Source organism: Heloderma suspectum, chromosome 3 (genome assembly GCF_057233095.1).
Source record: "Heloderma suspectum isolate Gila_16-S chromosome 3, 16-S_ref, whole genome shotgun sequence".
Lineage (NCBI taxonomy): Eukaryota > Metazoa > Chordata > Lepidosauria > Squamata > Helodermatidae > Heloderma > Heloderma suspectum.
In genome coordinates, this window is record NC_139460.1 from 99,914,039 (window position 1) to 99,929,109 (window position 15,071).

The 15,071-nt window shown below is 46.0% G+C and overlaps 1 protein-coding gene across 1 annotated transcript in view; it reads left to right on the forward strand.

Moving 5' to 3' along the window:
• Window positions 1–15,071, forward strand: part of DMD (dystrophin) — a 1,907,270-nt gene that overhangs the window by 813,150 nt on the left and 1,079,049 nt on the right. The window contains exons 26-28 of the mRNA XM_084843968.1: window positions 8,756–8,938; window positions 9,927–10,061; window positions 12,217–12,366. Coding sequence (XP_084700094.1) covers window positions 8,756–8,938; window positions 9,927–10,061; window positions 12,217–12,366 — 468 coding nt within the window. The remainder of the gene's footprint in view (window positions 1–8,755; window positions 8,939–9,926; window positions 10,062–12,216; window positions 12,367–15,071) is intronic.

Here is a 15,071-nt window from a genome sequence, read left to right on the forward strand (position 1 = left end):
TCCTATTATAATTGCATCATATAGGCTGATCCTTGGGCTGCTATTCCTCAGATGCTCTCCTCCCACCCCCAAATTGCACTTTCTCATAAATGAGAGTAGTAAGTTTGCATCCAGCAACAATTCATTATATCAGTTAGCTTTCCCATAATGTGATACCTTGCTGCATTAACCTATCCCCCTAAATTAGAACTATCACATGAATATAACCTCTGAATAATTTCATTCCATGTCCATATTGCAGGTTACTTCTGTTTTGTCCAATATAGTATTGTTTCATATTGCTAATAGCACAGTATAACAAAGCTAGGGATGTACGAAAGTCACTTACCTGTTTGCGGATTATGTTGATGGTGGGGGGGAGGCATTCCGTCCCTCCCCCCGGAATCCTTGCCGGCCGGCTCCGCTCTGCAGGGATTCTGCGGAGCCACCGGCCGGCTCCGTCAGCGGCCGGACATCCGGCCACTGGCTAGCAGGGACACAAATGGCGACGGCTGTCACCACAGCCGTTTGTGTCCCTGCGGTCAGCCGTGATAGGCTACTTAAATGTTTACGTAGCCTATCATGTCTGACTTAAAAAAAAAAAAGCCGCGTGTACGCAAATGGTGGTGGCTACGGCCGCCGCCATTTGCATTCCTTTTTTTGGCACATCTTAGTCTGCGTCAAGATTTACATAGACTAAGTAGGGATGTACGAAAGGGACTTACCTTGTCCCACAGCTTTTTTCGCGGTGGGGGGGAGGCGCTTCGCTTCTCCCCCCAAAGTTCAAGCGAGGGGGGGAGGTGCCCCGCCTCGCCCGGCCGAAATTCAGGCCGGGGAGAAGCGCCCCGTCTCCCTGGCCGCGAAAGAAAAAGTTAAAAAAAAAAACCCGTGATAGTCTACGTAACGATTAACATAGCCTATCACGGCTAGATTTCCAAAGTCAGCCGTGATAGGCTACGTTAATCGTCACATAGCCTATCACGACTGATAGGCTACTTAAATGTTTACGTAGCCTATCACTTCTGACTTAAAAAAAAAAAAGTGCATACGCAAATGGCGGCTCCCATGGGGACTGCCATTTGCGTTCCTTATTTTGACACGTGTAGTCTACGTAAAGATTTACGTAGACTACGGCGAAAATAAGGGCAACGCAAATAGTGTTCCCTTATTTTTGCTGTAGTCTACGTAAATCTTTACATAGACTAGACGTGCCAAATAAGGAATGCAAATGGCGGCGGCCGTAGCCGCCGCCATTTGCGTACATGCGGGTTTTTTTATCTCGTTTTTTTTAAAAAAACCTAGCCGTGATAGGCTACGTAAATCTTTACGTAGCCTATCATGTCTTTTTTTAAAAAAAAAAACTGGAAATGGCGGTGGCGACAGCTGGTCGGAAGACCGGCCACCGCTGCCGCTGAACTGCCGCTGGAGCTGCCGCCGGAGCCACCGCCGCCCGGAAGATCCGCCCCAGGTAAGTCTCGTCCCGGGGGAGCGGGGAGGCAGGCCATTCCGCCACCGATTTCGGGGGGCCGAATGCATTGGCATTTGGCCTCCCTGAGATCCGTGGCGGAATTCTCTGACATCCCTAAACAAAACAACATGGCTATCCTACCTATGTTCCTTTTCCAGACCTTTGAGGCTTCAGTCTAATGGAACTCTCTGCCACAGCATTTTAATAAAGTTCTCAGACAGACCTCTCAGTTGGGGCATGCTGCATTAACTCTAAAAACTTTAACTGCTGTCATCAAAATACACTCTCTGTATGTTATAGAAGCCCAGTAGCTCAGTTCCTATGGGACTGATATAACCATTGGAGGCAAGCTGAAAATATGAATGAAATCAAGATGTTTCTTAAGGGAATTCTTTACATATAAAAGGAATAAACTGTTGCTTTTTAGTTGGTAGGATGAGAAATGCTTAGGCATACAGCTGTTAGTAACCTGACTAGGTGTGAGGCCCAGGAGAAGCAGACTGCAACATGGCACTCATCTGTTCCAGTTCACATCAGGCAAGGCAGGAGTCATATCAGTACCTTGGATAGCACACAGCAGAAAGTGCGAGCTCTCCTCCCATGACGAGAATTGTGAGGTATCTAGTGGTCCCTTACAGGGCTCAGGCCCCAAGAGGTTCAGATTTCCCCTAGGACTCCCCAAAACTCCAGTTCCCACCACCTAGTGATATTTATTTATTTATTTATTTATTTATTTATAATCCGCCCAATAACTAATGTTCAAACAGTTAAAATATTCTATAGGGATAGGGATGTACGAAAGTCACTTACGTTTTCGCAGGGGTGCTTCGCGGTGGGGGGGAGGTGCTTCGCTTCTCCCCCCAAAGTTCAGGCGAGGGGGGGAGCCATCCCGCCTCGCCCGGCCGAAATTCAGGCCGAGGGTGGAGGCCTCCCGCCTCGCCCGGCCAAAATTCAGGCCAGGGAGAAGCGCCCCGTCTCCCCGGCCGCGAAACAAAGTCTAAAAACAAACAAACAAAAACCCCGTGATAGGCTACGTAACGATTAACGTAGCCTATCATGGCTAGATTTCCAAAGTCAGCCGTGATAGGCTACGTAAATCGTTACGTAGCCTATCACGGGTGACTTTGGGGAAAAAAAGCGCGTACGCAAATGGCGGGGGCCTATGGGCGCCGCCATTTGCGTTCCTTATTTGGTCCCGGTAGTCTACGTAAAGATTTATGTAAAGATCTTTACGTAGACTACCGGGACCAAATAAGGAATGCAAATGGCAGCGCCCATAGGCCGCCGCCATTTGCGTACGCACTTTTTTTTAAAAAAAAGTCACCCGTGATAGGCTACGTAACGATTTATGTAGCCTATCACGGCTGACGTTGGAAAGCTAGCCGCGATAGGCTACGTTAATCGTTATGTAGCCTATCACAGGGTTTTGGGGGTTTTTTTACACTTTGTAATGGCGGTGGCGGCAGCCCCGCCCCCGACGAAAGGCCGACGAACCACCGCCGGGACCCGCCACCAGGAGGGACATTCGCCAAAGGTAAGTCCCATCCCGGGGGGGGCGGGGGGGCGGGGAGGTGGAGAATTTCACCGCCGATTTCAGGGGGCCGAATGCGTTGGCGCTTGGCCCCCCGAAGATTCGGGGAGAAATTCTCCGCCATCTATCCCTATCTAGGGATCCCTATCTAGGGATGGCAGAATCTGTCAGTCTCACTTTTTCCCACGTTTGAATTTTTTAGATCCCAAGTTCATTCTCTCCCAAATATGAACTGTGTGAGTTTTGGTAAATTCTTATCGTACACGAACTGAAACTAAATTCTCACCCATCTTCACCAGCCAAATACAATAGGTGCAGTTATTCCCAGCATGGAGAGGATCATGCTGTATCTGCCTGCCATATAGGCTGTCAGAAAAAAAGATGGTGACCCTAATTAAGCACTAAGATGGTTGAATATACAGGGATTCAAACCAAACTTTTAAGACAAAGAACTCAAAGCCCTGGTTCTGGATGGACAAATCTGTCAGTTTCTTCCACATTTGATTTTTATAAATCTCTAGGGATGTACGAAAGTCACTTACCTTTCCACGGATTATGTTTATGGGGGGGAGGCATTCTGTCCCTCCCCTCGGAATTTTCGATGGCTGGCTGTGCTCTGCGGCGGCTCCGCGGAGCGGCCAGCCAGGCCCAGCCCTGACAAGAGCCGTCCGCAGCTGGATTTCTGGCCGCAGAGGGCTCTGGGTAAAACAAAAAACCACGTACACAAATTTGCGTTCCTTATTTTTGGCCGTCTTAGTCTACGTAAATATTTATGTAGACAATTGCGGCGAAAATAAAGGGGAACGCAAATAGTGTAGCGGGCGCTATTTGCTTTCCTTTTTGATTTGCCGTTTTAGCCTACATAAATATTTACTTAGACTAAAACGGCAAAAAATAAGGAACGCAAATGGCGGCCGCCATAGCCGCTGCCATTTGTGTACACCGTTGTTGTTTTTTACCCAGACATGATAGGCTACGTAAAGACTTACGTAGCCTATCACGGCTAAGACCAGACTGCAAATGGCGGCTGCGGCAGCCGGTCAAAAGACCAACCACCGCTGCTGCCACCGAAGCCGCATCTGGAGCCGCCGCCGTCCGGAACATTCACCCCAGGTAAGTCTTGTTTCGGGGGGGATCCTCGGGGCGTGCAGGGCAGGCCATTCCGCCACAGATTTCAGGGGGCCGAATGCCAGTGCATTTGGCCTCACTGAAATCCATGGCGGAATTCTCTGCCAGCCCTAGATGCTGACTGTAGTTCTTAAAGGACTGTTTCTGTAGTCTTATGATGTTACATGGCTGAGAGATAAGAGAAGCTGCAGGAGAATCATCCTCAGAATCAGATGATGGCGGATCTATATCCTCTGGCTGGGAAGGTATAGAAGGGCTCCTCCTGAAGTGGATGACCTGTAAGGATGGACGAAAGTCCCTTACCTGGTCCCGCAGCTGTTTTCGGTGGGGGGGGAGGCGCTTCAGTTCTCCCCCCGAAATTCTTGGCGGGGGGGGAGGCGCCCCATCCCTCGCAACTGAAATTCTGGCCATGGGGGAGCGTCCCGTCTCCCCGGCCACGAAATAAAAAAGTTATGAGAAAAAAAATGTGATAGGCTACGTAACGATTTACATAGCCTATCACAACTAGATTTTCAAAGTCAGCCGTGATAGGCTACGTAAAGATTTATGTAGCCTATCACGGCTGACTTTGGAAAAAAAAAAGCGCGTGCGCAAATGGCGGCGCCCATGGACGCCGCCATTTGCATTCCTTATTTGGGCACGGGTAGTCTACGTAAAGATTTACGTAGACTACGGCGAAAATAAGGGCAACGTTATTTGCAACGCTATTGCTATTTGCAACGCTAAAATAAGGGCAACGCTATTTGCGTTGCCCTTATTTTCGCCGTAGTCTACGTAAATCTTTACGTAGACTACCCATGCCTAAATAAGGAATGCAAATGGCGGCGTCCATGGGTGCTGCCATTTGCATACGCGCTTTTTTTTTTTCAAAGTCAGCCATGATAGGCTACGTAAATCTTTACGTAGCCTATCACGGCTGACTTTGAAAATCTAGCTGTGATAGGCTACGTAAATCGTTACGTAGCCTATCACATTTTTTTTTTAACTTTACTGGGAAATGGCGGCGGCGGCAGCCGGTCGGAAGACCAGCCGCCACCCCCGCCCCCGCCGAAACGCCGCCGAAACACCGCCAGGACCCGCCCCCGAGAGGGACATTCCACAGAGGTAAGTCCCATCCCAGGGGGTGGCGGGGGGTGGCGGAGAATTTCCCCACCAATTTCGGGGAGCCGAATGCGTTGGCGTTCAGCCTCCCGGAGATTCGTGGAGAAATTCTCTGCCATCCCTAATGACCTGTGACCTAACTGAATCTGAGTTCTCCTCAGACTGATGCAGAGCCTCAGAACCAAGGGACATGACAGTTAGTTATCAAGGGTAACATGTGCTTATATAGAGTTGTTAATTGCCCTGGCTAAATAAGCTCTGAATGGCTTTTCTCTCAGATTTTCGCCCAGGCCGCAAAATACCGGGTGGGTGAGGTGAGTTGTCCTCCCAGGTAACCCTTATCCCCCTGAGGGACTGTGAAACCCAGAGCAGGAGGACTTAGGCATCACCTGTCACTATCTGTGCCTCTGAATTAGGGATGTCAGAGAATTTCGCCACGAATCTCGGGGAAGCCGAATGCCAGCGCATTTGGCCCCCCGAAATCGGTGGCGAAACAGTCTGCCACCCCTCCGCCCCCCCCAGGACGGGACTTACCTTCAGCGAATCTTCCTGGCGGTGCCGGCTGCGGCAGCCGGTCTTCCGACTGGCTGCCACCACTGCCATTTCCAAGTTAAAAAAAAAAAAGTGATAGGCTACGTAAAGATTCACGTAGCCTATCACGGCCGAGTAAAAAAAACACACATGTACACAAATGGTGGCACCCTTGGGCGCCGCCATTTGCGTTCCTTATTTTGGCATGTCTTAGTCTACGTAAACATTTACGCAGACTACGGCAAAAATAAGGCGAACGCAAATAGAGTAGATGCTACGCTATTTGCGTTCCCCTTATTTTCGCCGTAGTCTACGTAAATGTTTACGTAGACTAAGACGTGCCAAAATAAGGAACGCAAATTTGCATACACATTTTTTTTTTTACTCAGCCGTGATAGGCTACGTAACTGTTTACGTAGCCTATCACGGCTGACTGCAGGGATGCAAATGGCAGCGGCTACGGCTGCTGTCATTTGCGGGCCCGGCCAGCCAGGATTCAGGGGGGGAGGGACGGAGCGCCTCCCCCCTGGCCAGAATTTTGGGGGGGAGGGACAGAGCGCCTCCCCCCCGGCCAGAATTTTGGGGGGGAGGGACAGAGTGCCTCCCCCCCAGCCAGAATTTGGGGGGGAGGGACGGAGCACCTCCCCCCCACCTCGAATCAATTTCGTTAAAAGGTAAGTGACTTTCGTACATCCCTACTCTGAATGCTCACCATCCCTATTCTCATCCCCGATACCCATCCTAACAGCCACAGGCAGTGACAAGCCTAATGCTTAGTCAAACTCCGCCCCACCTGCACTGAATTACTTCCCGCAGGCCCCTTTGCAGATCCAACAGAAATATATCATTACCTAAATCAGACAGGTGCACTCCGTCCTGCCTATAGAGCTCCCTCCGCGTCCATAGAATTTCTGGATGAGAAATGATCCCATCCCCGTGCTGGTTAACTTTCTGCTGAGCCCTTTCAATGGCCCCCTGGTTCTCAACATTCTGCCAGAAAAGTCTGGGGAGCAAGCATGACCAAATGATAGTTACCCCCGGCCAACAGTGCCTGATAACCTGAAAATCCCCCAATTCTGGCAAAATAAGGCCCTTGCCTTTTAAATAACCCAGGTCATTCCCCCCAAGATGCAGCACCAAAACCTGCGGGGGGACATGCACCAAACCTTGACAGAATAGAGTGGGTAGGAGGCACTCCCACCGCATGCCACGTCTGCCAAGCCACTCTATGCAGGCATGATGGGACAGTCTGAGCTGAGGTCCACAGCCTGACCTGGAAGCCCTCCGACCAGCCCAGAACACCATGCTGTGTCCGCATATGAGCACACGCACGGGTTCACATCCATTCTATCCATCTAGAGGAAACAAGAAAATAGTAAGAACTGGAATAAACTGGGGGGAGGGGGTCACCACCATATCAAGGTAGAGGCCTGACATAAGCCCTGAAGGCCTTGGAGTGCCATCTGCCCACCACCTTCACCTGGTCAGTTGAGAAACACAATGACGCAGCTGTGGAAGCAGCCCCTATTTGGAAAGAATGTGTCCCAAAGCTAAATTTACTTTGGCCAAGGGTACCCAATGCCAACTTAGTAACAGCCCAGCCAGAATTGATATTTCGTTAATGGAGAACCACCAGAATGGCAAAACGGGGGACCTTCCGAGGGCCCTCTCAAGTCCAGAAAAGCAGCCATTGCCCTGACAGGGCATTGTTCCTCAGCCTGTGCTGGCAGAAGTGACACCATGGCACCCCTACCTGTCTGATCAGTCTTGCTCTTGGACCTCCAGAGCAAAATTCTGACAACATCGGGATGGACCTGGATATCAGGATATCACAGAGTTCTGCCAGATACATCACCTTTTGATGACTAAGATGGCGAAAAATAAGGAACGCAAATGACGGCAGCTGTAGCCACTGCCATTTGCATACGCAGTTTTGTTTTACCCAGAGCCCTCCGCGGCTGGAAATCCGGCTGCAGACGGCTCTGGCCTGGGCTGAGCCTGGCCGGCTGCTCTGCGGAGCCGTCACAGAGCACAGCCAGCCGTCAAGGATTCTGGGGGGGGAGGAACAGATCACCTCCCCCCCGTCAAGGATTCTGGGGGGAGGGACGGAATGCCTCCCCGCCCATAAACATAATCCGTGGAAAGGTAAGTGACTTTCGTACATCCCTAAAGGGTGGCAGCACAGACACCCTGAGGATCCTCCCTCAGGCTGGGGAAAAAAAATCCAGAAGGAAGCCTCCCCCCTAGGCCACCTCCAAACCTTGGGCCAGCTGGCCCCTGAAGATCAGGCTTAGATGCCTGGAGTCTCTGCTGCACTGCAGATCCCACAGCCCCACAGCCTCCCCTCGAGGGAAAGCCTGGGTCAGACACAGGCTGTGAGGCCTGGGATCACTGGAGAGGGTGCGATCCGGGTCGCCCCAAGCCTGAGGGCGAGGAAATCTGCCACCTCCTGCTACCGTGGCTGTCGCTGCGACAAGAAACCCCGGCCGGTCTGCATCTGGGCAAGCACGTGGCACCCTCCCTGCAGCCGCACGATGGAGAGGCATTGGGAGTGGTGCGGAGAGCTTAAGAAGGCTGTCTGCCCCCTCCTACCTCTGGTGGGACCACCTCAGGCCACCAATCGTGGCCAAGCATGTCATCTCACCCCACCTGCCTACAACAGCCCACCCCAAGGCCAAGCAAGCCAGACTCGGGGTGTGGCATTTTTAGCTGTCACGCATATTTGTATTGTTGTACACTCCCTGGATGTGATGTACATGATGGACAGTATAGAAATACTTTTAAATAAATAGATAAACACTTGACTTGTATTTCTTTGCCTGAAAACACAAGTCATCACAACCTGTCTATGGCTGAAAGATTTCAGTGAAATTCCTCATGTTAACTACTTGATGCCATGTAAAATTAGGAGGACTGTGAATCATGTGCTTCTCAAACAATGTAGGTTTTTTACCCAGGTGTTCAGCTCTTCACTTTTCAAGGGTTATAACGGTAACTATATATTTCTGTATTTGCAGAGAGCAAAAGAAGAGGCCACACAGAAAGAGGTGAAAGTGAAGCTTCTCACAGACTCTGTGAACAATTTTATAGCAAGGGCTCCACCTGCAGCTCATGAGGCCTTAAACAAGGAACTCGATGTTCTAACTAAGAATTACCAGCGACTCTGCAGCAGGCTAAATGGGAAGTGTAAAACACTAGAGGTCAGTTCTTTCTCCAGCTAAAATTAGAACATGTCAAACTATAATAACAGCAATGGTAACCGGTAATGGACAGTGGCAGTTGATAAATGTTCGTAAGTCTTTCCTGACTTGGTAATGTTATATAACACAATTTTATTAGGCCAAAGTTTGGTCACAGACACCACATATCTCAGTATGCACTGTACCTCTCAAGAATATGGATCTTGAGAAAGCTGTTCATCAGATAGTTTTTGTTTAAGCAGCAGTAGGATAGGAGGAATTAATATGGTCATCGAAGTTGAAAAGAGCCTTATGCAGATGAAAAATAAGCAGTTCTTTGGTTAAACACTAGTTTGTTTTGTTTCTTAATTGTGGAACAAGACCTGCTCTTCTTTAACACTTGGCTATAAGATCATGTAGGTCAATCCTGTACACAACATGCACTGTGTAGTACAATCAGATTCAGTGCCTCTAGTAAAATACTGTTAATGCTACTGAAAATTGTAGTATTTATCTTTTCCAGTATTTACACTTCTATCAAACTTTTCAGTTTTCCAACAGTTACAAAATTAAATTAAGATTTCCAACAATAAGGACAGGAAATGGGGATGGGAGGCTGGGGGGGGGGGCTGCATTTTAGTATTTTCTTTAATCAGCATCTTTTTTTCTTTTCTTTTTTTGCTAAAGTGGATTAAAATAGAGAGTAGCAAATTATGACAATGTTTCATAGGGAGCTAGTCAATGAATCCCCCCCCCCTTAACATTGGTGTGCAGTCAATAAACTTTTTGGTTCTTTTTAAACTTTTATATAGAATTTTCAAATGTCCTGGTTCATAATGAAATGTTTTAGTTCATCCTCATATGTCCTAGTAACTGAGTAGAAATTTTATATTTATGTACTTTTATTTGTTTGGAAAAAAATAACATCCTTTTGAGATTTTAAAAAAACATATTTCTATACCTAAGTGCAGTTAAAGATTAATTCCTTTTTTTTTTACTCATTTATCAGGAGGTTTGGGCATGTTGGCGTGAATTACTGTTGTACTTGGATGTTGAAAATAAGTGGCTAAATGAGATAGAGTCAAAACTCAGGGCAACAGAAAATATTCAGGAAGGTACAGAAGAGATCTCAGAAGCACGAGATGTAAGTACTGATGTTATTTATACATTAATGGTTAGAAACTGAAAGACTTTTACAATGGATAGGCCCAATGTTACATCAAAGCATAATATGATTGGTCAATTTAGTGTCTTTTATTATCTGTGCACCCACATGAAAGTACTTTATTTCCATTAATTTTGTTATGTTAGATTTCCATGTACTATTATCTACAGAGAGGTAAAAGGAAGGTATGGAGATACTGCATTTGGATGGGCTACAGAATTATTAACCTGGAATCTGAGCTGTCAAAAAGGATTTTTATTTATTTCTAAGATTTATTACTTGCCCTCTACATAATGGCTCTCAGGGTGATATACAATAAAAACACAAATTAAATCCAAAATCCATATAAAAACAGAAACAGCATAATCAGTTAAGGGCCGCAGAGGCTGAAACAGTCATCATTGGAAGAAGTAGAACTAAACATATTGAAGAATAATGCAGTATGCTCAACAACAACAAAAACCCCACTACATTCAAATACTCATTCTACATATGCTTTCCCAGGTGACTGTATAGCATACTCCATCAGTGAGCTCACACATGTCCTGAGATCCATTTAGCCTTAGGTATGTCCTGTGAATAATTCCCACCAGGCTACTGTTACCTTGGACATCATACAAGTACCAAAGCCGTGTTGCTGCTGTCTTACAGATTTATCCTATGCATGTGGAAATGCGCTACATTTGCCTGGCCATGGGGAGGGGGCATTGTGGGCAGTGGGGAGGGAAGAGATGTGGGTAACCGCCATTGGTGGTCCGATATGGTGCCACCAGGGGGAGGGAGGGGCCTGAGAGGCATTCTAGTTCTCCAGACCCCTCCCTCCACCTCTTCAAAGCGCAGCTCCCTCCCTCCCTGTATGCAGTGTGGATTCTGCTGGTCGCCTTTTGGGGGGCAGATTAGGAATTTTTGACTCACAGTCTGGCCTGGGCTGTGTGTCTTTGTACCTACTTCACACTGTAATTGGGGACGGTGTGTCCACTAGGTGAATTTGGTTTATCTGATGGTTAGGTTAATTTGGTCACATTTTTTCTCCAGGTAAGCTGCTAGGGATGGGCAGTGCTGCTGAGAACAGGGATGGTGACCATTCTGAGGCACTGTTTTGGTGACAGGTGACACCTGAAGGCCTCCTGCTCAGGGTTTTGCAGCCCCAGTGGGGGGATAAGGGTTACCCGTGAAGCCAGGTCACCTCACCCATCCGGTGAGTCACCATTTGGGGTGATGGGAAGGCCTCCCTTCCCCAAAAGGGGTAGCACTGGGGGGGAGGGGTGATCTGCCACGCCACTCATCAGGCTTTGAATGTTTTGCCTGTTACATTGCCTAGCTAGTTGCTGGCATAGATTAGTTGCCCATCGAGGTATTTCCCCTTTGCAGATTTCTCAATAAATGTGGCCCAAATTGATACCAAATGCTTGTGTCTCATTTCTTTATTTTCCCCCTGTTTTCACCTACAATAGCTTTTTGCTTCCATTTACTGTGGAAGCAAATCCAATGGGGCTTACTCCCAAGTAATCAAGCATAGGATTCCAGTATTTTGTACCCTGTAACTAGATCCCCTTTGCTTACATTTTCTCATACTTTCCTGATCCTACTGGAAAGCAGTCTGACAGCCCAAAGTAGGTTTTTATAAAAAGCCTTAAAACTCAGAGCTACCAAATAACAAGCATATGTCAGTATAATTAGGAATAAGAACCAAGGCTCATTAGGCCTAATGCTAGCCTCTGTTTATGTCCATTGTTGCAAACAACGAAGACTCAGAATTGGTCCAGCTATGAACTGGTATGTCAGTTGATAAAAAATATTCAGGAGCCAGCATCTATACTTCAGTAATTTTTGGTTGCCTATTTTGATTATTGCATTGATAGTCAATTCAACAAGATAACCTCCACTGTAACTGCATTATTAATTGTGTTGCTGAGGTTACTCAGCCTTTGTTAATGTTTGCCTAGTCTCATTTCAGCTAATTTGTGGCAAAAGAAAGTATAGTGATGTGCCCTATTTTGCTCATGAATACTCCTTTATTTTAATGGAAATGTAAAATCTCTTGCTTTTTTATTGTAATGAGAGCTCTGAATGGTCTACTGTTTGGTCTATGGGAAATGGCAAAAACAAATAATACAGTTTATGGATGTTTCAGTCCCTGGAAGCGTTAATGCAACACCCAGAAGATAACCGCAATCAAATTCGTGAGCTGGCACAGACTTTAACTGATGGTGGAGTTTTGGATGAACTGATCAATGAGAAACTGGAGAAGTTCAATACTCGGTGGGAAGAGCTGCAACAGGAGGTATGTTTTAAGAAATAATTACTCTCCCCTACACTTTTCTTTTAAACACCATGCTTAGCAGGAATGCTGGCTTCCTAAAAAAACCCCAGTAAAATACTACATTGCAAAGATGTGAAAAATGTTATTAATGCAAGTAGAAACCAGCCAAATGTTTGCCGTCTGAGAGCTTGGAGAGAAATTGGTGAAGCAATGCAGCATTGCTTTATGTGTTATTTGTATTTGTACATGTGTATAACAAGCTGCTTTTCTAGGAAATCTACATTTTTGTGCTTCACTCCGAGTCTCAGAGTGAACAAGAAATACACTTCCAAGTTTAAGAAGGATATAACAGTGTAACTATCAGTTAATGGTCAGACATAACCTTTAAATCTGGCAATACCATCTAGGGATGGAGGAGAAATTTGTTTGATTCTAATTTTAATGCAAACTTCTTTAATTTATACTTCCTGACCCAATATGCAAACCAAAGTGCAATTATAATTCATTTTCATACTTTTCCAAATTTTGCAATTCGGTTCTCCAATAAACATACAGAAATACATATATTAGGTAAATGTGCCCACAAAAATGCATATATTTGTGAAAATAACACAGAGAAATGCATTCCATTAGGGGAAATTGCTTGCAAAAATGCATTTATTAGGAAAAGGTTAATACAAACATGTCTATATTAAGAGAAAGGTCACAAAAATGCCTAGAAATTTTTGTGAAGGTATTTGAAAATAAAATTGCGAACTGGTGTGGAAATGGGACAAAATAAACTTAAGGTTGGAAATTTTAGTGCAAAACTGACAGAAAACTCAGTGAAACCAGAAGTCACAGATTCCTCCATCACTAGTATCATCTCCTTCTGTTAAAGAGTGACCAAAACAGAAGCAAAAGAGCAGTGCTTAGTGCTAAACTTGGTGGATTCCCAGAAGGAATACAGGTTGGGTTGGAACTCTTTGCCTTTCTGTCTTTCTCTGTAGAGGAATTCAGAAAGAGCACCAACTTCTGTGCTGTTCTGCAGCAGACCCAGCGGTTTTGAAGCTTTTCCATGCTCCCATTTCTGTCATCAATCCCACCACAGTAAAAAAAAAAAGCACATAGTGCAGGAAGTTCTAAACAGCAAGTCATTTTGGTTCCCCAATGAGATTGGATCTCCTCAGCATCCAATCTTCCTTTTATGTCCTTCTCATCACCATAAAATATGGTAGAAGTGGCACCAAATACGCTATGGCAGATTTGTTTATTTGCACCATCTAATCCATTTATTTCTGAAAAGCACTCATGCTCCTTACAGTCTTGGGAAAGTAGAGGCATAGGGCCAAACTACACATCACATTAAGCATGTATGTTCAATATCCTTAGAATAGACCACTTTATCCCACAAAAAGCAGCCACAGGGGGCCCTGATCCAGATTGAGACCTCAGAAAATGGGAAGGGAGAGGGGTTAGCGCTTGTCTCCCCAAGCTGTTTTCCCACCTCCAAGGTGCTTTTTGCAGTAAACAGGTCCTTTGTAGGAAATAGGAACTGGTTTGTGTGTGTGGCAGCAATTATTTTTGGTAGAAACATAGCACAGAGAGGAAAGGGTTAACTCTCTTCCCACATATTATGAACTTGATCTAGACTTCTGTTTTTTCGGGGGGGAAATGGCCTGTTCTAAGCATTTTTTTATGAATATGTGTTTAACACATAGTTTGACTCACATTCTTGAAAGTCAAGCATTTTGAAGGAATATTTTCTGATGTTTATGGCATTTCAGCCATTGGCATTTTGGGCACATCTGTATGATGTACTCTTTAAATGAACAAAAGTGTCTGGAAGCTCAGCAAGTGCCTTAATGTTATGTCCCCATGCAACCTGGCAGATCATCTAACAGGATATAGATTATCCTATGTATTATTCTCAAATAACGTATGGTGATTGCTGTTGTTAAGTCGTGTCCGACTCTTCGTGACCCCAACGTATGGTGATAGTTTTCCTTTAACTGAAGATGTGGCTAAGCTTTATGTGTTTCCCCTCTGAAACTTCCTCAAAGGAAATAAACTGTAGATTTAGAATTAAATGACATGTGTAATATTGTTTTACAAATTCATGATCTCCAGGCATGTCAGAAAAATGAAAATTCATGTCGCTAAAATTGTAATATAGAAAACATTCAATAAAGATATCAACATGGGAATAAAGAACAAAATCTTGCCATTTGAAATAGATCAGACTTCCTTTTTCTTGACATTATATGATGGAAAGCCCCCTCAGATTACAGAATGAGAGCCCTACTATTTTTATCACTTTCACTCTTCAACTATTTCAGAAATGAGCAAAATACATATATGGACTGCTATCACAAAGAGCATTCACAAGTAGACAAGGCAATACTTGAATTATCAGGGTAATGGTGGTGGCAGTGGGGGGCATCATAAGAGGTATGGGGTCCGTGGTGCTCCTGTAATTCAAGAACCAAGGTAGGTATTCTATTTCTAGCCATGGAAAGCCGAAGCTCCACACACACTTATTTATCTTCATGTTGCACATTTGACCCCAACTAGAGATGTACGACAGTCATTTACCTTTTCGCGGATTCTGTTCATGGTGGGGGGGAGGCGTTCCGTCCCTCCTCCCGGAATCCTCGATGGGGGGGGAGGCGATCCGGTCCTCCCCCCCCCAGAATCCTCGACGGTCAGCTGTGCTCCATGGCGGCTCCGCAGAGCAGCCAGCCAGG